General features: G+C 36.0%; 1 protein-coding gene across 2 annotated transcripts in view; it reads left to right on the forward strand.

Annotated features, from left to right (window-relative positions):
• Nucleotides 1-22,194, forward strand: part of LOC150079373 (26S proteasome non-ATPase regulatory subunit 11-like) — a 187,376-nt gene that overhangs the window by 158,116 nt on the left and 7,066 nt on the right. For both annotated transcript variants that reach the window (XM_090383642.1, XM_090383643.1), the window contains 2 exons: nucleotides 1,229-1,264; nucleotides 6,763-6,814. In XM_090383642.1, the coding sequence (XP_090239768.1) occupies nucleotides 1,229-1,264; nucleotides 6,763-6,814 (88 nt within the window). The remainder of the gene's footprint in view (nucleotides 1-1,228; nucleotides 1,265-6,762; nucleotides 6,815-22,194) is intronic.

Below are 22,194 nucleotides of genomic sequence, written 5' to 3' on the forward strand. Positions count from 1 at the left end.
TTCGTCTACAAATCGTATCATTTGAGAGGGGAATTTTGCTTATTTCTTGTTCTGCTTCATTTCCTAACATTGTTTTAACAATCTTTCTACATGCCAGCAAAATAATTTGCTGGTTTTTTAGTGCATATTATATGGTGTTTAGTTATCAGTTTATTATATATTAATCATAGAAGAAACATTAGATAAGTGTTATATTTCAATTGTTATTAAAATTCAGAAGTAAACTGAATTACAAAAGTGTTGGTAGTATGCTACTTAATGTTGTTTAATTTATTATTAAACCATGGAACCGAAATGCATGTTGCATTTCACACACTGTTAATTATAAGTAATACAAAATGTACAGTGGAAGGGTTTGTGCAGTGAAGTGAAAACAATTACTTTTATATATTAGCTAATCAATTAGAAATTAATTGGTAACAAGATAACTGTTGTTTCTAAGTCAAGAAAAAATTCAATTGACTTAAGAAAAGGAAATCTGATGTGCCTGAAACGTAAAGCATTGTGCACATAAACTAACCTGTTGACATGTCCACTTGATGTTTAAATTTTGCTCTAGTGTTTGTACATTGCAAATTTTCTGTTTATTTCAAAGTAATATTACTGTTAATTCATTTATTCTGTAAAACAAATTGTTGGTTATCAGTGCAGCAGTGTTTAAAGAGATCAAGCTAATTTAGAACTATATCTAATGCATATTGTTTCCCAAATATTCTGATTTCTTATTCCTGTTATGGTTCTGCTGGGTGTTTCTACTTTTTTTTTTTTGTTCACTGCTGTTTTTGAAATCTGCACTGATAACATAATCATACAAGTAAACAACACAAGTTGCATATAATGTACTGAGAAGAAAGTCTTTGGCTTTCATTTTGTAAATGAATTATGCTTCATGATAGGTTTATAATCAAATACGCTGTCTAGTCGAAAAATAAAAAGGTATGTTAGTATTTCTAAACAGAGGTTGTGTAAAAAAAACCTCTGTTGTAGAAAAAGTATTTCTATCAGCGGTTGTGTTAAAAAACAAATATTCATTGTTGTTACGGAGAGCTCCCTTTAGAAAAATATGTAAAATTTATATCTATTGAACATTTCTGTCCTAAAAAAAATTGAGGTTTTATTTGGTATCATTTTTGTGATATGAGCTTTCTTTCTGTTAGTGTATTTATTTTTTATATTTAATTATATAATATGTGAATTTTGAATAAAACATGTTTTTTTATATATACAGGTTGAATATATAGCAAAAGCAATAAGACTGTCACAGGTAAGTTGAATATTTGTTACTATAGAATTTTCTTATACAGGTACTTTACAGGTTTTTAAATGATGTTTAATATTTAATTGTCATCTTTATTTTATGATTTACCTTAATCTATATAATATAAGTTTCCTTTAAGACAACTCTTAAAGGAAAAAACTATGATAGTAGTGTAAAGGGCATCATTTCAACTGTATCTAATATTGTGCTCATCCTTCACAACGAGTTACCCTGTTTTGCGCTATCTCAAATAAGTAATGCTTCGCTAATAGAGAAGACTATTGTTACTTTCTCTCAGTGGGCACCACCACCCAGACAGCAACATTTGGCAGGCTGGTTGGCCTTTCATCAGTGGGTGGGCAGGCACCCTGGTATTGCAAACATGACAGCCCAGTTGTGAAGATATGAGAGATGCCGAAAGGTGTACTTAAACGTTATCACGTACCCATTACAACTTCATGCCAACGACACAAGGAATACTGGATGTCCCATGTTCCCAAAAAAAAGACTGGAAGAAATGCTCTGTACAAAAAAAAAAAAAAAAAAATCAGTCGGATGAATCTTCCTCAACTAAACCGAAATAATGCAAAACATCATGCAATGGAACTGCAGAGGACTAAGAAGCCATTCAGATAACTTGAAGGATTTACTCACCCAATTTAATCCCATAGGTGTATGCCTACAGGAAACATTCCTATCACCACAGATCTCGCCAAATTTTCAAATTATGTCATGTACAGACGAGATAAAAGATCAGAATCTCCTGCACGTGGAGGAGTAGCTATTGTAAATTCATATATTCCATCGAGGCTCATCGAGTCATGAACCTGCCTAGAAGCTGTGGCAGCTCGTATTGAAGTTGGTAATTCAGTTACCCTTGTTTCTATTTACATTCCATCTCTGGCTGATTCCTCATTCAGAACTGGACAATCTCCTTACACAACTCCCAACACCAATTTGCCTTTTCGGTAATCTTAATGGCCACCATTCATTGTGGGGATTCACTACAATGGACACGAGGCAAATTGATTGAAGGGTTTTTGAATAACAATGATCTAAATTTAGTAAACTCTGGATTGTCCACATACATCCACCTGCCTACAGGATCCACTTCTGTAATTGACCTGTCAGTTTGTTCACTGTTCATCTTTCCAACCATGACATGGTCGGTGTTAACCGATCCCTTTAATAGCAATCATTTTCTGGTTATTTGCACATTACAAACAGGGGTAACTGTAAATCCTGACCAACGATCCACTTGGAAGTTTAGAAAGGCAAACTTGGATGGCTATTCTGCCCAAATATGTCTAGACAGACTTTATGTTCAAAAACAACCCATTAATGATGTAACTGCATACATAACCAATCAGATTCTGACAGCATCCGATGGATCTATTCCAAAATCCAAGGCATATCGCATTCATCAGAATCACTGGTGGAATACAGATTGCCTTCATGCCAAACAGGAGAAAAACTGTGTGGAATAATTTCCGAAAGTATCCTACCACAACTAACTTAATCACTTATAAGAGACTTAAAACTAAAGCAAGACAAATTAGATGGAAAGCAAAACTTGATTCATGGATTGCATTTGCCTCAATCATCACGAAAGACACACCCGGCTCATCTAGAGAAGGATACAGGCCCTAAATGGCAAATTTGCTTGGCTGCCCTCTCTGATACTTAATTGGAAAGGGAAAGACATGTCTACTCCTGAAGAAGTTGCTAATGCACTGGCCGAATTATTTGCTACAATCTCTGCTTCTGTTTCCTATGCATCTGCCCTCCAAAACTTTGAAGCAGCTGCAGAACGTCATAAAATCAACTTCTTCACATGCCACTCTTTTCCATACAACCAATCCTTTACATTAACAGAACTCAAAGAATCATTAAATAGATCATCCAGTAGTGCCGCAAGCCCAGATGGTATTGATTACATTATGCTGAAACATTTACCTGAAAGGGACTTGCTTACTTTGTTGATCTTCTACAATTGGATCTTCTGTGAAAATGCCTATACTTCCTGGCGCCATTCTTTCATTATTGCCATACCAAAACCAGGCAGAGAGCCTTCCCTGGTTCAAAATTATAGGCCCATATCTCTCACGAGCTGCTTGTGTAAAATTTTCAAAAGGATGGTTCATACTAGGCTCACTTACATCCTGGAGTCACAGAATCTCCTGCCAGATCATCAGTATGGCTTTCGAAAAAATAGATCAACTAGATCTATTTTTTTTGTGCTCATCAAAGCAGAATCTCATATCCGCAATGCCTTTGTCAGGTAATGACCATCTAGTCATGGTCAGCTTTGATTTTGAAAAGGCATTTGACACTACCTGGCGTCATGATATGCTTATGGACCTTTACCATCTGGGATTTAGGGGATATCAGCCTGATATAAAAGCATACTCTACTTCTCACATTCAGGAAGGAGTCCCACAGGGATCAATACTTAGCTCAACATTTTTTGCAGTTAGAGTTAGCAGCATGACACAGGATATTCCAAAAACTGTTGAAACTTATATGTATGGAGACGATCTTACAATTTCTTGTCAGTCTCAAAGTATCGATATCATTGAATGCCAACTCCAACTTTCCATGAATGCAAAATGACATGATCGTGATTGCACTGGATTACAGTAAATAAATATAAAACATGATGCATATTATGGATGCAGAAAATAAAATACATTAAAAAAAGATGAAAAAAAGATTTGTGGGGAACTGCTTCCTGCAGTACCCTGTAAATCAACAGGCATTGCTTAATCTGTATATGGTGCAGATTTCAGCAAAAACTTGCATTATGTAATTATTCTTCACAGTAAATATCCATTGTGCCATTTGCAGTAACACATGCATTTGTACATCATATGAGTGAGGTTTGTATACACTCCATAATGTGTGTCATATTTCCAGTGACATTCTGTATATGCTACCTAAGTTTCTGATGAGTTTACTTCAGTGATGTGTAATGTGCCTTTGATATGATCCCAAAGATAAAAAAAATTAAGAGTTCAGATCTGCATAAGCCATTTCACTGGAGCATCGTGACCACGACCAGTCCAACATCCTACTTAATCGCTGTTCTTGGAGTATTGTCCCATTTGGATGAAGTGTGTGGGAGCACTAACATGCACAAACCACATGTATTGGTGTAAATCAAAAATAGCACCTTCCAAAAGCACATCTAAAACATGGTTGAAGAATTCCAAATACTCATTGCCACCAAGACAATCTTGTAACGTGTGGAATGATAATAATGTTCCCCACTATTCTCTGCAATTCACAATTTCTCTGCCAACCTAGATATTGACAGAGAAATTGTTGGTTGTGGTGGCAGCATTTGATGCATAATATGCAAGTTGTGCATTACTCACATATGTTGATTGTTGATGGTGTGAAATCAGTTTGTTGTAAAGTAGGCCTCACCACCAGATGTCTAGACCCAAATTTAATCAAACTCCTCCGAGGACCGTTTGCATGTTAAGATCTGCTCTTGTAGAGGAGTGGGCTTTATTATTGCAATGCCTTATCATCAGCCGTATAAACAGCATGAAAGCTTATCGTGAGAATTGTTTGGTTGTAGGGAGTTATTGTATATGCTCTTAAATGCATTGAGCTATGCAGGAGTGCTCTTCAGTTTTTTGTAAAGGTAGTTCCCAACTTTGAGTTAATTCGTTTCTAGCGCACGCTTGTAAAGTGGGAATTTATATCCCATAGACGTAATGTTAAAAATGGGTTACATTGTCGGCAATGAAATTTGACCATAGTCATGTTAAATGAAGGTCAACAAAACAATAGTTTATGCTTAATGATTTATTTATCCAAAGAAATGAAAACATAGCCTTTAAAATCAAGCAAATTATAATAATAAAGAAATTGTCTATACATACAAATGATAATGTTTATTCTTGATCATCATCAACTAAATGCACACTTGCTGTTGGTTCTTCATTCATTGTTGTCTTGGCACTGGTTGTTTTGTTGGAAGCACAAGGAGTCTTTGGAAATGCTTAGAGTCATTTGTTTACAAGACAGTCTTCTCTTTTGTTTATAAATCTCACTATACCATGCATAAACTTTTTTAAATCTGTAGCAACTTTTCTAGTGTGCTCAAAATTTGAATCTTGTGACTCAAATCTCAGTTGCTTTTTCTATGTGGTGAGAAGCTTCATCAAGCCTTTTGAGAGTGAAGAAACAAACAGAAGTTTCAGCTCTTAAATCTTCCTCAGCTTCTTCACATTTTGCCATTTCAAGGCGGTCTTCATTTGTGAGCTCTCCATTGTGTGCTTGAAGCAGATCAGCGACGTCAGTTGTAGAAACCTCAAGCTGCAATTGGTTAGCAGTATTAAAGACTGCTTCTGTTTCATTTTGTACGATCTCTGCTGGTTCTTTAAATCCTTCAAAATTATCACTAAACTAATGGCAGGGTTTATTCCAAACATCCTCCATGTTCTTCTCTGTAATTTTTGTCCCAGGCTCATTTTATTATTTTGATCTAAAATATGGAATTCTTTCCAAAATTCTTTAAGAGTTGGACCTCCCTCTTTATTTCTGCCTGGACAAATAATCACATGCAAGTACTAATGTACTATATAACTATGTGCACGTGGTTTGAAATGCCATATTTATGAATATTTAGCATTTATTTATTGCAATTAACGTTGATACTTGATATTTGAAAAAAAGAGCTTGTGAACCCGGTAACTTGTAAAGTGAAAACCCATAAAGCGGAAACTGCCTGTATTAATGAATTCATGATTATATTTCATAAAAATAGACATTTATTTTCACTCAGTGTAATTAAATTCTCTAATCCTAATGATAATCAACTTACACAAAATATTTGATAGAATCCACTCCATTGCATGCATTCATTTATTTGTTTCATATTTTGTGGTTGTAATTTAACTTTTATACACTATTGGAACTGTAAACACTATTGCTGCACCCTCTTCTTATTGTACCTTATTTCCAGAATAAATAAGCATGTTATTTATTCAAAAAAAAAATTTTTTTTTTTTTTTTTTTTTTTTACATTCTAGAAATTGTGTACTAAATCTAATTGTAAGCTCCTTTAGAGTTTACTGGACAATTAGATTCAGCAGACCACACCTGCATTCATTCTCGGGGCACCTCCGTAGCCAGGTGGGAAGAAGCAGCAGTGCGTAGCACACGCTTCTTGATTAGACCGGGGTTCGAGCCCGTCATCACCAAATACGGAGGATGTGGAAAGGTCAGAGAATGACCACTGCATATTCCTGGAGCAATGTGGCCTCAGTTGCTAATGCTCCTAAAAACCAAATAAAAACAACAACAAGCATTCATTCTCTTGATTTCAGTGATATGTACTGTTCTGATATCACTTTAATCGAGGTTATTTATTTAATTATTTTTTAATTCCACTTGTTGTTCCAGTAACAGTAACGATTTATATTTCTTATGATATAATTATTTACAGATGAAGTAAAGCAATATTTTCTCTTATTTTTGTTCTTTTAAAGGATAAAGTGGAAAAGAAATTATCACAAATGATTCTAGACAAAAAATTTAATGGTAAGTTATTTTTTATTTAAAAAACAATGTTCTGGAGGAATTAATACTAGGGGTGATCATTTAATTCACAGACTGGTGCAGGATCTCATCTTAATTGTTATCATATGAATCTTCTGTGGATTTCTCCTCCTCAAGATTGAACTTTATTCTCCCTTGAACTTTACCCACTTTCACCACCATTGTTCCCACGCCGCATTAAATGCTTCTTAAAAGCCATTTTTCACTTAGAGCCTCTGAACCTATGGCAGTACTCACTGGGTGCATAATATTAGCTGTACGAGGCCTGGCATTGTCTTCACACAAACTGCTTCATACTCTAAAGTTCTTGATGTTTCTCACAAATGGCGCTGCAAAGTTTGACTCTAAGAACCTAAGAGTATGCTTCCTTATTCATAGTTTTTCCACAAGGCACAAAATATGTAGTAACAAGAATGCCTTTTATGTCAAAAACAAGAACCATTTGTTTGTTAGCCAAATTTCATAAAAATTTTGAAATTTTGTCTCTGGATCATAGTGAAAAATCCAAGTTTCATCACAAGTCACTATTCGATTTAAGAAGTTTTGACTCTGTTTCAAAAACTATCAGTCATTTCTCTGCCCAAATCTACTTTTTGCTGTTTTTGTTCTGGAATCAAATTGTGTTGAATCCAGCACGTACAAATTTGTGACATTTTCGATTGATCTTTCACAATATTGTGAGCACTATCATATGAAATGGACACTAACAGCTAATTCATTAAGTGTGATTTGCCTGTCTTCATTCAAGATTTCCTATGCTTTTGCGATTTGCTCAGGAGTTAAGGAGGAAGGCTGACCAGGTCTTTGGTCAACTGCAACAGACTCATGGCCTTCACTGAATTGCTCATTCCATTTAAGGCCGTCCTACCAAGACACTCATTACCATACTCTTTATTCATCTCTTTAACTGTTTCCAATGCATCTAAGCTCCATCTGACACAATAACAAATCACATTGCTGTTCAGTCTGTATGACTGGCATGATACTTGCTTCAAAACAGTCAGTGACACGCAACTAAAAAACTCTTCACCCAACACTAGGTCGACAAATACTGGCATGTGCACACAGTCTGCTCAGTAGTGATCAAAGAGAGAGCACCTGTAACGGCATTTATGGAAAGTTCGCACGGTAAACAAAATCTTGCACTAGTCAGTGAATTAAATGATCACTCCTCGTATGTATATAGTTTATATATGAAAAGCAGACTTAATTAGGAACCACACAGTTTATAAAATTAGACTTGTATAAAATTAGCATGTAGATTGTGATGTGAAAACTGCAATATGCAGTATACTCTATAATGATGCGGGAATAAAAAAAAAACTGGCTCTAGACAGATAAGTAATTATTTCATACTAACCAGGTAATTAATACAACAGTAACGATTATGTGATAACCACTATACCATGGTCTTCTTCAGTGTAGATATATGAGTGTACTGCATATAAAACGAATAACAAAGGAACTTGCATTATGATTAACTGTTGTGTACAACAAACATGTAATATGTGTTAGTGGAATTTATTTCAAGTAGTGTAATGAATTTGTGGGTGGGTAAAATATATTTGTTATAATGAAGTTTAATTATATTGAAACTCAGTAAAAAAAAATTAAGAACAGTAAGTTACAATATTGCAAAGTAATTATAAGAAATATATTAAAAGAGGAAGCCATAATAAGGTCAAACTCTAGTCAGGGGTGGGGAACCTTTTTAGTACCAGGGGCAAATTGCAACTGCATAAAAACCTGTGTGGGGTACAGGTTTTTATGAAACTTTTATCTTGCACATTAATGAGAAGGTTTACCCTGCTTTGCTTTCGAAAGTTCAGAGATGTTAGATGGCATTGATGATGCAGCAATTCTTAGTTGGCTTGCAGGATTATCATCCGTAAGTCTAGCAATCAAATGGTTCTTGGCTAAATTTAATGTTGAGAAAAACTGTTCACATCTGTATGTGGTAGAAAACAATGATGCAATTTTCAATGCATGATTCCTCAAAATTGGATATATTTCAGTATCTACATAGCATTTTTATAAGATTCCAAAATAGATACACTATTAAATTTGGATTTCAAAGTATTATCCGATTGTAAATGAATTAATTCTAGTTATGAGGAATCAGGTGCTTTATCTGGCACCACATCAAAGGGAGTTTCTTACATTCTTAGTTTGAGTTCATGATTTCTTAAATCTTGAAACCTCTTTTGAAATTGATTCAAAAGATTGGAACACTCTGCAGCATACTCCACTATCGATTCTGGTTTCAGTTCTTTCAGTGTTGAAAAATGTACCCTGCAGTGTTTTATCTGTTGAGTTACGAACAATTGCAGCATTGATTCAAAGCCCTTGATATTGACAAGAAGAGAGTTAATAAGCTGATTTGACCCTTGTAATTTCAAATTTAGATCATTTAAGTGGCTAGTAATATGACCAAAAATGCTAAATCACATAACCACTTTTGGTCCTCTAAATGGGGGAGCCTTTAATATCCATCTCATAGAAGCACTTGAGCACGCACCCTTTACTTAGCCAGCGAACCTCACGATGTTACAATAAATCACCATATTCCACTTCAAGGTCCTTAAACATTTCTTTAAATTCTCATTGTTCAATCCCTTATTTTTATATGAAGTTAATACATTTTGTTACCACTTTCACCACATTGGTCATTCTTGGAGAATGTGCACATTGATTTTGTTGGTGAATAAGACAGTGACACGCTTTTAACACATTAGATTCCTGTTGACAGCTCTCCAATTCTTTCTTAATTAAAGGGACAAGTCCTTTTTGAGATCCTACCATAGAAGGCACGCTGTTCATAACTACACTGCTCAGTTTTTCATCTGGTAAATCGAAATCACTTATTGCTGATTTTACTTCAGAAAAGAGATCTTCACCTGTGGTAGTCCGGTGCATCAATTTTAAAGCAAATAAACCTTCTCATATCGTAAAGTTTGCTATTATCCCACCTAAAAATATAGCTAGATGTACCGTATTTGCTATATCTGCTCTCATCTACAGTTATGGAAAAAACACAAATTCTGATGCTGTTTGTTTCAAGGATACCTGGATATCGTTAGCCATGTCTTTTATATGGTCAGTAACTGTCCTCTCTGATAAACTAATATTCTCAAACAATGACTTTCTGGAGTTAAAATTAGTGCAACAGCAACTATACTCTTTAACAAGCTTGCCTTTGGTGTGTGGTTATAGTTTCTTTGCAATTAGCTTGCACACTTCATAACTTGCTTGCATATATCTGATGTATTTTTATGAATAATGTCTTGAAATTAGATTGGTTTTTGTATAAAGATTCTTTTAAAAATGTTAGCCTGTCTAAACACAGTCTCTTTCAATTTTTCATAAACTGCAACTGATTCTTTACAAATGACACACTTTCCATTTACTTCCATGAAAAAATAATTATTCCTCCATTTTCCATCAAAAAAAGAACTTTCACCTGTGGCTTTTTTTTATTATTACTAGTCATTGCAGAAAGGGATTACTTTTATGCACTTTACAATATTGACTTAAATAGAACTAAACAAATGAACCATAAATGTTGCCAGCATTCAAAATTATTGCAACCAACCAAGACAAAACTTAAATCAACACTCACTATCCATCACCAATAACAAGACCTAATGAGCCAGCCAATGTGTGCAAATGTGGTTTTGGGGAAGAAACAAATGCTAAAACTTTATATTTCAGAAAAAAATCCGTCTGTTTAATGTTATCAATTTTTGTAAACCAAATGTTATCGCAATAAGCACCACCCATTGTAGTATCGACCAGTTATATTTATGTAAAACGCGTGTTTTATTAATAGTTCTTGCAAAAATATTTCCGATGGAAGTTTTTTTTATTGCTACCAATCGATAAATCCATGACAAAAATTGTTTTATTTAATGAGTTTGGTTTTAAACTCATTCTGAATGCTTTTATTGGGTGCATGGTATATTTGTTTTCTGAGCAGACTTGAAGATGTAATTTCCTCTCTCTTCTATTTCATCATACTTATCGTTTCTTCGCAATTATCTATCCAAATATAATTGGATGGATCCCATCCACTCCAGTGCTTTTTTTATGTTAATCTTCAACAATTTCTCTTCCACTTTCCTCTGTTATCACAAAATCATTTAGCTCCCTGTTAGATTTTGATTCCATTCCCCATTCCTAAAGAATTTCTCATGTGTGAATATAGGTGCAAAATACCTATTTTCAGCAACCTGAGCAGGATCATCAACATCAAGTGTACCAACATAATACAACCCCTTCCTTCTACTGTTAATATAAGTAAAGAAATCTTTTTTTCTGCTTCTTTTCTTGGCATCTTTGTCAGTGACTTATAATTCGAGGGTTTGGTGTTAATATCAAATGACTTTTTTTTTTTTTTTAAGTTAATTACAAAAACACAACTACAAAATGATTTTGTAGTTAACGTTGTTTGACACTAAACCCTTGAATTTTCATTGGCTTGCCTGACGTCCTTTGTTAGTTGATTACAGATCAATTTATATGTACCATAGCTTTTGTATCAGCTGATAATTTGTATGTATCCCTTTCATTTTCTTCTCTGCCACACATTTTATCAGTTCATCTCACATCCATTTAGGTTTAAGTCTGGACTGGTATTTCTTAGTTGGTATGAAAAACCTAGTAGCTTCTATGATTACTGCCTTCCTTGAATGCTTCCCATTTAGAATAATGCCTTTGGTAATGTCATCGGATGGTCCCACTGTACAGAATTTCAGAAATTGTCTGAGTAGTCACCCTTATGAAAGCAAAAAGCTTTACCTTTTACCCTTAACAATAGTTATCTTTAATTAAATTCCACATTAGTACACTGTGATTGCTGCCACCCAGTTGGTCTTTTACCTGCAGATTCTTAATGCATGTAGAATCACTGCTGATAACCAGATCAAGCAACCACTCCACAAATTCCAGTCAACATCTGGAAAGTTAAAATCCCATATTATAAGATATTCTGACTTACTGCCCATGCTAATATTTCTTTCCCAGTACTTTTGTCACACCAAACTGACTCAACATTGCACTGGCCACCCATTTAATTGTATGCACTCCCTTACTTTTAATATGCTTTTTAACTTAGAGCATAACACGTGTTCCCCCCCACTGTCCTGTCTGTTCTTTTTATACACTTGTGTACAGTCCCTGGCACACCTCATGGCAAGGGGTGGGAGACCAGATGTCCTCCACTCTCTGGAGTGGAGGACATCTTGTCCCCGTATAACACGGTACAGTCGGTCCTCGTATAACACGTGTTTGCATTACACGAATTCGATCATACACGATTTATAAATAGGGGAACGTTATCTTATATAACACGAACCGAATTCGCTTATGCACGATTCGCCTTCGTGTTAACAAGAAATGGCAGTCGAACGCGGAATCACCCCAACTGAACGCAACACGATAGGACTAAAGAAGATTCTGAAAATGTATTTATGTGTTTTATATCAGTGAAGGGGAAACACATTTCACCATAATAACGTAAAAACCCACACAATTCCGGCTATCGATAATTTGCAATTGCAATTAGATCGAGTTTACGACCAGTTTATAACAGATTCCACTAGCAGAAACGCAACTGGAAATTGTTTTTATTGTTTTATGGTAGTAACTCCCAGAAATGTGCTTTAGTAAAATGTGGGGTGTTAATAGTGTATCTCGGCCTTTACGGAGTTGTTTATTCAGTTGCTACACGCGCGCAGCTTTGTTTATGTATATTAAGGGTGCCTCCTCGTTTTGTAATTGTGTTTTAAAAATGAGTAAAATACTTAAAAGGTGTGAAAAGGAAGCGTTCTGGCTAAGACACTGCAGATTCAGAGAGAAAAAAAAAAGAAGCAATATCGATAAACAGAGGCGGACTGGGTCAAAAATTCTTACCAGGGAAAATTTGTAGTGGCCTCATACTACGGTTTATGGCCAAAATCACACCGGCCTCCGGCCCACCGTGGTTTCCCCCGTAAGGCTTATAGCCAGTCCGCTTCTGTCGATAGAGAAAAAATATGAAATTGTGAAACGCTTTGAGCGAAATGAAAGACCATGTGATATTGCACGTGCTACAGACCTAAATGAGGCAACGCCGAGAATTACAAAGAATGCAGAGAAAATAAAAACAACTTTCATAGCGGGAACAACTCAAAGTGTACTTAAAAACCATTAGATTAAGACACAAGAATTGGAAGAGATGGAACGGCTGTCATCTCTTTGGATAGAAAATCAAACAAAAAGCAAGTTTGCTTACGATAGAAGCAAAAGCATTAGCAATATTTTATTACGACTTACGTATTATAATTTATACTTACGTATTACAAAATACGTATTTTATTACGACTATTTTATTTAATATAATAAATTTTTTACGAATAAAATACGTATTTTATCCGTAAAAAATACTTTTTTAGTATAAAAAAATACTTAAAAATACTTTATTATAATATAATATTATTTTTATTACGTATTTTAATAGTTATAAAATACGTAAGTATTTTATAACGATTAAAATTACCCGATTATTTATTGTGTTTGGTAATGTTTTGGTTCCAAATGTGTCTTCAATCTTGGGTGGTCGGCACCTAACCCTACTTTTCCGATAGGGCCTGTTGTTTATATTGCACGATTTTGCATTGCACGAGGGTTTCTAGGAACGCAACTATCGTGATATACGAGGACAGACTGTACTTCTACAACATGGTTTCGCTCTAACACAATTGCTAAATTGCGGCAATCCTCACACAACACGGTACTTATAAAACACTGTTTCGCTCTTACACAGAGAATTGCTGCAAACCTTGCATAACATGGTATTTTTGAGCCTTTGTGCAGGGAAAGCTTGCTATTATCTTGGCTGTCATTTTTCAACATTTCCATTGTTTTTTGTGAACCCCTGCTTTTGGCTTATAGTCGTTATGCATTTATATATATATATATATATATAATTATGAATAAAAATTAAAATTAAGTAAAGAAAGAAAATGGATTTGAATTTGAATAGAGATAAAATGGAATATCAATAATATGAATTATGGATCAGGGACACTGCAAGAGCAAAGGTACCCTACAACCATAATGTATATATAGAAAATTATTTTAATGTTATGTGCAAATCTTTAATTTAACTTATGCTAATAATGAAAATACCGTGTACCCTGGGAGCGATGTATGTTGAATAAAGGGGGGGAAGAACGGAAAAGAGTAACGTTATAAACAAAGTGCGAATTTTGAAAAATGTAAAATTTGAAAAGAACGAAAATAGAAATAGCAGATTATTGAAAAGAACGACCAAAGTAGAAATAGCATTGCAGTATCTTTCATAATTTCTGTGTCATCTTCAGAGGTCATCCACCTAAATTATGAAAAAGAACAGCAATACTCTTACTTCTGTTTCTGACATGTTCTGTATGTCAAAAAAAAAAAAAAAAAAAAACACGTGTACGCGGACACGTTGTAAAAAATAATTTAGAATATAAATTTTGAAAAAATAAAATACAAGTTAAGCAAAAATATTATTCCAAAGTATAACATACAGAACATGGATGACCTTACAGAAGTAAGTAACCCGCCAAAAAGAGAAGACAAAGGAAGCGAGTGTCCGATTGACAAGAATGACAAGAATGTCAATAACTTACCGCTACGTGACCGGTCGACAAAAAAGAAAGAGCCGGAGGCTAAACAGTGTATATATGTGAAGAAACGCTAGCGGCACCTAGCGTTAGACGAATTTTGGTGTATGTATATTTTGTAATTTACGTAAGCGGTGGAGCTACGCTAGGTTCAAGTTAAGTACATGATACTCAAACTTTCGGGATAGCAAAGAAATATAATTGCTTACAAAGTAGCAGTAGAGTAGCTAAACTTTGTTAAGGCGAAAAATTATGATTTGGTATAGTGAGAAAAATAGTACTCTGATATTGCTTTCGTTACACTAATCGCTCACAGAGTATAAAATGTAGAATTTAGTAAAGCAAAAAGATGATGAAATTAGGGATATAAAGTTGGGCTAGGGTAGTTCGGGGTTGCAAACCCGTTCCTATAGTTAGGACCCTGAACGACTGTCCGAGAGTAGGTGCACCATGTACTTAAGTCAGTTGTGTTAAAGTGTAAGATATATATAAGTTACAATTAACAAATAAATAGATAAATAAATCAAGATATAATCAAAATTAATTACAAGATAATTACAAGGTAATACACTATGTATTACTGTTCTTTGAAAAAGAACAGTAATACATAGTAAAATTATGAAAAAGAACAGCAATATTGCTGTTCTTTTTCATAATTTAGGTGGATGACCTCTGAAGATGACACAGAAATTATGAAAGATACTGCAATGCTATTTCTACTTTGGTCGTTCTTTTCAATAATCTGCTATTTCTATTTTCGTTCTTTTCAAATTTTACATTTTTCAAAATTCGCACTTTGTTTATAACGTTACTCTTTTCCGTTCTTCCCCCCCTTTATTCAACATACATCGCTCCCAGGGTACACGGTATTTTCATTATTAGCATAAGTTAAATTAAAGATTTGCACATAACATTAAAATAATTTTCTATATATATATATATATATATATATATATATGAACCAATGAGCTAAAACATTATGACCAGCAAGTCATTATGCAAATCGAAGCAGCTGCAGGTGAACTACGGCGCGGGTCGGGACATGGTATAAAAAACACCTGATACTGAGCTCCGTTAATCAGTGTTACTCTTGTTCTTCAGGTGGGAAAGGCAGCGGACTTAAGCAAATTTGACAAAGGCCAAATTGTAATGGCCAGATGACTGGGTTAGAGCATATCCGAAACGGCACAGCTGGTAGGGTGCTCACGGTCAGCCGTGGTTAGTACCTACCGAAAGTGGTCAGAGGAGGGAAAACCCATGAACCACTGGCAAGATGTTGGATGACCACGGCTCATCGATGCTCAAAGTGAGCAAATGCTCTCGCAGATGGTACATGGCGACTGTGGTGCAACTCGCTGGTAATTGGAATGCTGGTGACAGGAGTAATGTGTCAACAACACAGTATATCGAACCCTGCTGAAAATGGGGCTGTGTAACTGCAGGCTGCACTGAGTGCCCATGCTAACCGTGGTTCACCAGCGACAATGCGTACAATGGGCACGCGACCATCGAAACTGGACCTTGAGTGATTTGAAGGTTGTCTGGTCCGGTGAATCACATTTCCTGTTGCACCATGTGGACAGCTGGGTACGTGTGTGTCATTTACTTGAGGAAGTGATGGTGCCTGGATTTACTGCAGGACGAAAACAAGCCAGTGACGGCGTCATGCTTTGGGCGATGTTCTGCTGGGATCTCCTGGGTCCAGTCATGCATGTGCCGGGCACTCTGACGTCTACCATCTACCTAAACATCATTGCTGACCAGGCACACCATTTCATGGCAACAGTCTTCCCCTCTGGCAGTGGCATCTTTCAGAAAGATAATCTGCCATGCCACACTGTCTGGATTGTTCGAGACTGCTTCGCAGAACATGAGAAAAACTTCCAGGTATTAGCATTAGCAAAGGCACATGATGCAAGAAAGCAAGCTTATATAGCATCAGCCAAAAAAAAAAAAAAAAAAAACCCTTATTTCACCCATCCACTTGCTCCAGATGTTTGTCAAGTTCTGCCTTGAATCTATCTATTTAAGCTATCAACTTCTACAACAACAGATAGAAGTTTGTTCCAGCAATCAACCACCCACTGGCTAAAGGCAAACTTCTGCACATTTATCCTACATGTATTTACTTGTTCCATTATGACTCCTAGCAGTCCTGGAAATCCCCATTGCCTTACTTTCCAGGCTGCTGCTCAATTGCATTTCAGTAGAAGCAGTGCAAGGATAACTTTCACCTCTGCCAGCAGCTACTGTTAATCTATTAGTCCGTGTATCCCTCCAAGCTAGCAGTTTTCTGACCCACCTAACTCTGCCTCTATAGCATCAGCAAATATTCTTGCACCCTTTCTGTTTAAGTGTATCCCATCCCTGTAGAAGCAGTCTCTCCTGTTAACAATCACAGACCAAGCTGAAAAAAATTCTACCCCTTGAGCCTTGCACAATCTCTCCATGGCCAAATTGATCGACAAGGCTCTCATCATATACTCCCTCCTATCGTGTCTGGGCAGAATTGCAGACACTTTCAAATTCAACCCTAACTCGGCTTTTTTTCAGCATTGACTTGTAATTGTTAAATAATTCTGCCGGTCTCCTACTCTTAATATCATTAGTGCCAACGTGTACAACAATATCACCCTTTGTATCCTTAAAAGATGATATCTGCTCTACAGCGTCATCAACCTTTGACCCTGGCAGACATACCCTGGTCCTGTTCCATCTATCCTTTTTGCACAATATGTTCCCCATTTCCTTGAAAATAGTCACCTACAACAACTAGTTCCTTTGAGACCAGCACATTCTTCCTTGCAGTTTATCACTGTGTTGTGTGATGTTCAAGTGTAAGCTCTGGCATTGATGTGGGCAGCTGAGAGCTTGATGGGCCCCTTCAATTTAAATCTTTTGAGGGCATCCACCCTGTCCTTCAACCTCTCATATAAGCCCATAACAATGCTGAGTTGGTGCCCGATTTCCTCACACTCCTTACATTGCACACACACACACAAAGACATTCCCCTTGGCAATGTCATGTCCCGTTCCTGATTGCTCCACAAATATCAATCAAGCAGTGCATTTCGATAGACTGTGATTGAGAGGACAACCACCCCACCTCGGTTCTCTCCTAAGCCACAGCACTTCCATTAGGTTGAGCCTTTTGCTTTGCTGCTCTGGTCTGAGTCATGATTTCTGTTCAAGTTCAATAAAATTCTGATACAAAATATATCCCAAAGCAGTTATAACACTATATATATGTATTTCAGTATCGAATATTATCTCTGAGTTACGTTATGACTTCCTTATCCCCTGTTAACTTATACGTATTAATTTATGATGTTACGTTTGTAAAAATGATGTCGGCAGCTGAGTGCTTGATAGGCCCTTCAATTTAAATCCTTCGAGGGCATCCACCCTGTCCTTCAACCTCTCATATAAGCCCTTAACAATGCTGAGTTGGTGCCCGATTTAGTTTTTTAAAAGAAAGGATACTAAATTTATTTAATAAATGTTGGGAACAATATAAAATACCAGAAGAATGGAAGATAGCAAAAATTATTTCAATATTTAAAAAAGGAAATAGAAATGATACAAAGAATTATAGAGGGATTAGCATACTAAATACAGTATATAAAATGTATAGCAAAATAATAAATAATAGAATTAAAATTATCTCTGATGAAATATTAGCATTAGTAGAGGCATATGATGCAAGAAAGCAAGCTTATGCAGCATCAGCCAAAAAAAAAAAAAAAAAATTACTTCCATTTCGCCCCTCCCTCCGTTCGTTCGAAATACCTGTCCAGCTGAGCCTTAAATTTATTTAGGCTATCAACTTACACAACTTACAGACGGCAGAAAGGCTATCGGCATGTTAAACTCTGTTCTGTGGAGCAAACATATCCTACATAAAACAGAGAACCTTATATTTCAAACGATTGTACAAAGTCTTCTATTGTATGGAGCGGAAACCTGGACATTGAATAGGTGAGCGGAAAACAAATTGCTCTCCACAGAAATGGATTTTTGGAGACGCTCAGCAGGAACTTCTAGAAGAGACAGAAAATGGAATGAAGACATAAGGGAAAAAATGGAAGTGAAAAAGACAATTATTGACACCATCAGAGAAAAGCATCTAACATGGTATGGACATGTAAAACAGATGCAAGAAAACAGATATCCAAAGGCTATCCTGGAATGGATCCCTCCTGGAAGAAGGAGAAGAGGAAGACCTAAGAGGACATGGATGGATGGAGTACAGGAGTGCATGACCTGAGGCTTAACGAACCAAGACACCTTGAACCGCACTTTATGGCGGGAAAAAATTCCTAACAAGAAATAACTTGTAGGCTGAGGAAACCCATTGTAAATGGAAACTCCTCTTGAAGAAGAACTTCCACAACAAGGGATGGAAGTCTGTTCCACCAACCAACTACCAACTGGCTAAAGGCAAATTTTCGCACATCTTTCCTCAATCTGAATTTATGCCCTCTCAGGTGATTATTTTGAGCAAGAGGAAGAATCCCATCGGCATTGAGATGCTCAAACCATTCAAGGCTTGGTGACAGGAGTAATCACCTCGCCGGTTCCTAGTCTCCAGACACTGTAATTTGCAAAACTTAAGCCTTTTTTCGTAAGAGCAACCCTTTGATCCATTCACTAATCATGATGCCCTTCTCTGTACTCGTTCTAGCAGCTCTACATCCGTCTTGAAATGAGGCCTCCAGACCTGTATACAGTACTCAAGGTGTGGCCTGACCATTGCCTTATATAAGGGAATAATCACCTCTTTATCCTTGCTAGAAAAATTCCTCTATATCATTGACAAGACACCATGAGCTACTCTTGCAGCCCGTCTGCACTGCTCAGAGAACTTCATATCTGCCTGCACAACCACCCCCAGGTCCCTTGTGGTACTACCACTGTCAGTGTAGTACCACAGAGTTGATACGTTGCTCTGGGGTTGCTGTTTCCCCGTATGTAGTACTTTACATTTGTCAATGTTAAACTTCATTTGCCACCTCTCAGCCCATCTGCTCAACCTTTCCAGATCCTTTTGCAGCAGCATTGCATCAGTACTGTCCTTAACAACCCTGCCAACCTTTGTATTGTCTGCAAACTTGGACATTAAGCTTGATATACCATCATCAATATCATTTATAAATACAGAAAACAATAATGGACCCAACACTGAACCCTGAGGGACTCCACTAATAACATTAGTCCACGATGAGTAGTGTCCATTGATTACCACTCTGTCTTCTCCCCCTCAACCATACCTTTATCCATAGCAGCAATTTGCCTCCAATGCCACACTGCTCCAATTTGTGGAGCAGTCTTCCACGTGCAACAATATCAAAAGCCTTTCTAAGATCCAAATATATAATATCAAAGTTATTCCCTGCATCCAGTTCTTTTGTGACTGCATCATAGTATCCAATCAAATCGGTCAGGCAAGACTTTCCCTTAACAAAACCATGCTGTGTCTGAGCTATAACTGAAGTCTTGTCTAGATGATCCTCTCCATTAATTTTCCTGGAACAGAAGTTAAACTCACAGGTCTGTAATTATTTGTGTCAGCCTTTGATCCTCCTTTGTGAATTGGGGTCACATTTGCACATCTCCAGTCTATGGGTACCTCCCCTGAGTCCAAGGAAGCTCTCATAATTATAGCTAAGGGTTTGCTTACTTCCTTTGCTGCCTCCTTTAATATAACTGGATAGATCCCATCCACCCCGGGTGCCTTTCTTGTGTTTATCTTCAACAATTTCTCCTCCACTTTACTCTCAGTTATTACAAGATTATCTAGCTTATTGCCAGAGTTCAATACACTTCTGACATTCCCCTCGCTGAATAACTCCTCATGTGTGAATGTCGATGCAAAATATTCATTTAGTTTGTTAGCTACCCGAGCAGGATCATCAACAGTTGAACCATCGATATCAAGTGGACCGATCTGATTCATCCCCTTCCTTCTAGAGTTTACATAAGTAAAGAACTCTTTGCTGTTTTTCTTTGCATCCTTTGCCAAAGATTTCTTGTAATCTGCCTTCGCCTGCCTAACCTCCTTTGTAACTTGGTTACAGACCAGCTTATATCTATCATAGGCTTCAGTGTCACATGTTAATTTATATATATCCCATACATTTTTTTTCTCTGTCATATGTCTCATTAGTTCATCTGACATCTATTTTAGGCCAAAACCTTGAACAATATTTCCTAGTTGGTATGTACAGCCTATTGAAATTTTGGTACCTTCCAAGATAAGTTCTTTGAATGCTTCCCATTTTGAATTTGCAGTTGGTAACATCATCAGTGGGTCTCACTGTATAGAATTTAAATACTGTCTCAGACCATCGTAGTCGCCTTTACGAAAGCAAAAACCCTTCCCTTTACCCCTGATAGTAGTTCCCTCTTTGAGTAAATCCCACTTCATCACACTGTGATCACTGCCATCTAGTGGTTCCTTTATCTGCAGATTCTTAATGCATGAAGAATCACTACTGATGATTAGATCAAGAGTATTACTCCCTCTTGTTGCCTCCCGAACATGCTAATGTAGAAAACAATCATCCAATAAATCCACAAAAGCCTTGCTAGCGTGTTAGTGACCAACCCACAAATTCCAGTCAATATCTGGGAAATTAAAATTAATAGAAGAACAGGCAGTATTCAGAAAAGGAAGATCATGCACAGATAATATATTTATATTAAAACAAATAATAGAAAAATAAAGAGTTTAATTTAGAAATGCATTTAGCATTTATAGATTATGAAAATGCATTATGAAAATGCATTTTACAAAAATAGTACACAGTTTATATCAATGAACAAAAATAGTAATAAATACAGGTAAAAAATAAAAGAAGAAAGTATAACAAATCAAGGAGTTAGACGGGGATGTAGCTTGTCACTAACGTTTCACATATGTATCAAGGATATGATATGTAAATGAAAGAAGAAATTAATACAGGTATATATTTAAATACAAAGAATAGGATTAATACACTGTTATTTGCAGATGATTAAGCAATTATTCAAGATAGTGAAGATAATTTACAAAGAGCAGTATTTAAATTAAACCAAATAACAGAAGAATATAAAGTTAAAATATCGACAATGAAAACTAGAACAATGGCTTTTAAGGGGAAAAATACGGTGAGAACAAAAATAGTTATAGACAATAAAATATTAGAACAAGTAAAACATTTTAAATATCTAGGATGTGATATAACATGATGTGAAAAAGATATGAACCAGAAATTGGCGAAATTTCAAAACATATGTGACACAATAAAAAGAACTCTGGCTAAGAAAACAAGGAAAGAAACACAATTGAAATTTTACGAAGTAATGGCAATACCAACAGTTCTTTATGGTTCTGGAACATGGATACCGAAACAAAGCGACGTTAATAGAATGTACAAAATTTGATAAAAAACCAGACATAAATATTAGAAAGGAATTAAAGATTTACTCAATTAATGAAAAAATTATAGAATATAGACAAAGCTGGAAAGAACATGTAGAAAGAATTGAAGATAATAGATTCCCTAAATTAGCTTACACATATTGAGCCAAAGGAAAAAGAGGCAGGGGAAGACCGAAGAAAAGATGAGCGGACCTCTTCGAGATTGAAACAGGCGGATCGCCTAATCCGTGAAGGAAGATAAGATAAGACATTTGTAAAAACTAGGTCGCTATATTTATTTAGTTAAAAAA

This window comes from Mastigoproctus giganteus, chromosome 10, assembly GCF_048544385.1.
Source record: "Mastigoproctus giganteus isolate SK-2022 chromosome 10, ASM4854438v1, whole genome shotgun sequence".
Taxonomy (NCBI): domain Eukaryota; kingdom Metazoa; phylum Arthropoda; class Arachnida; order Uropygi; family Thelyphonidae; genus Mastigoproctus; species Mastigoproctus giganteus.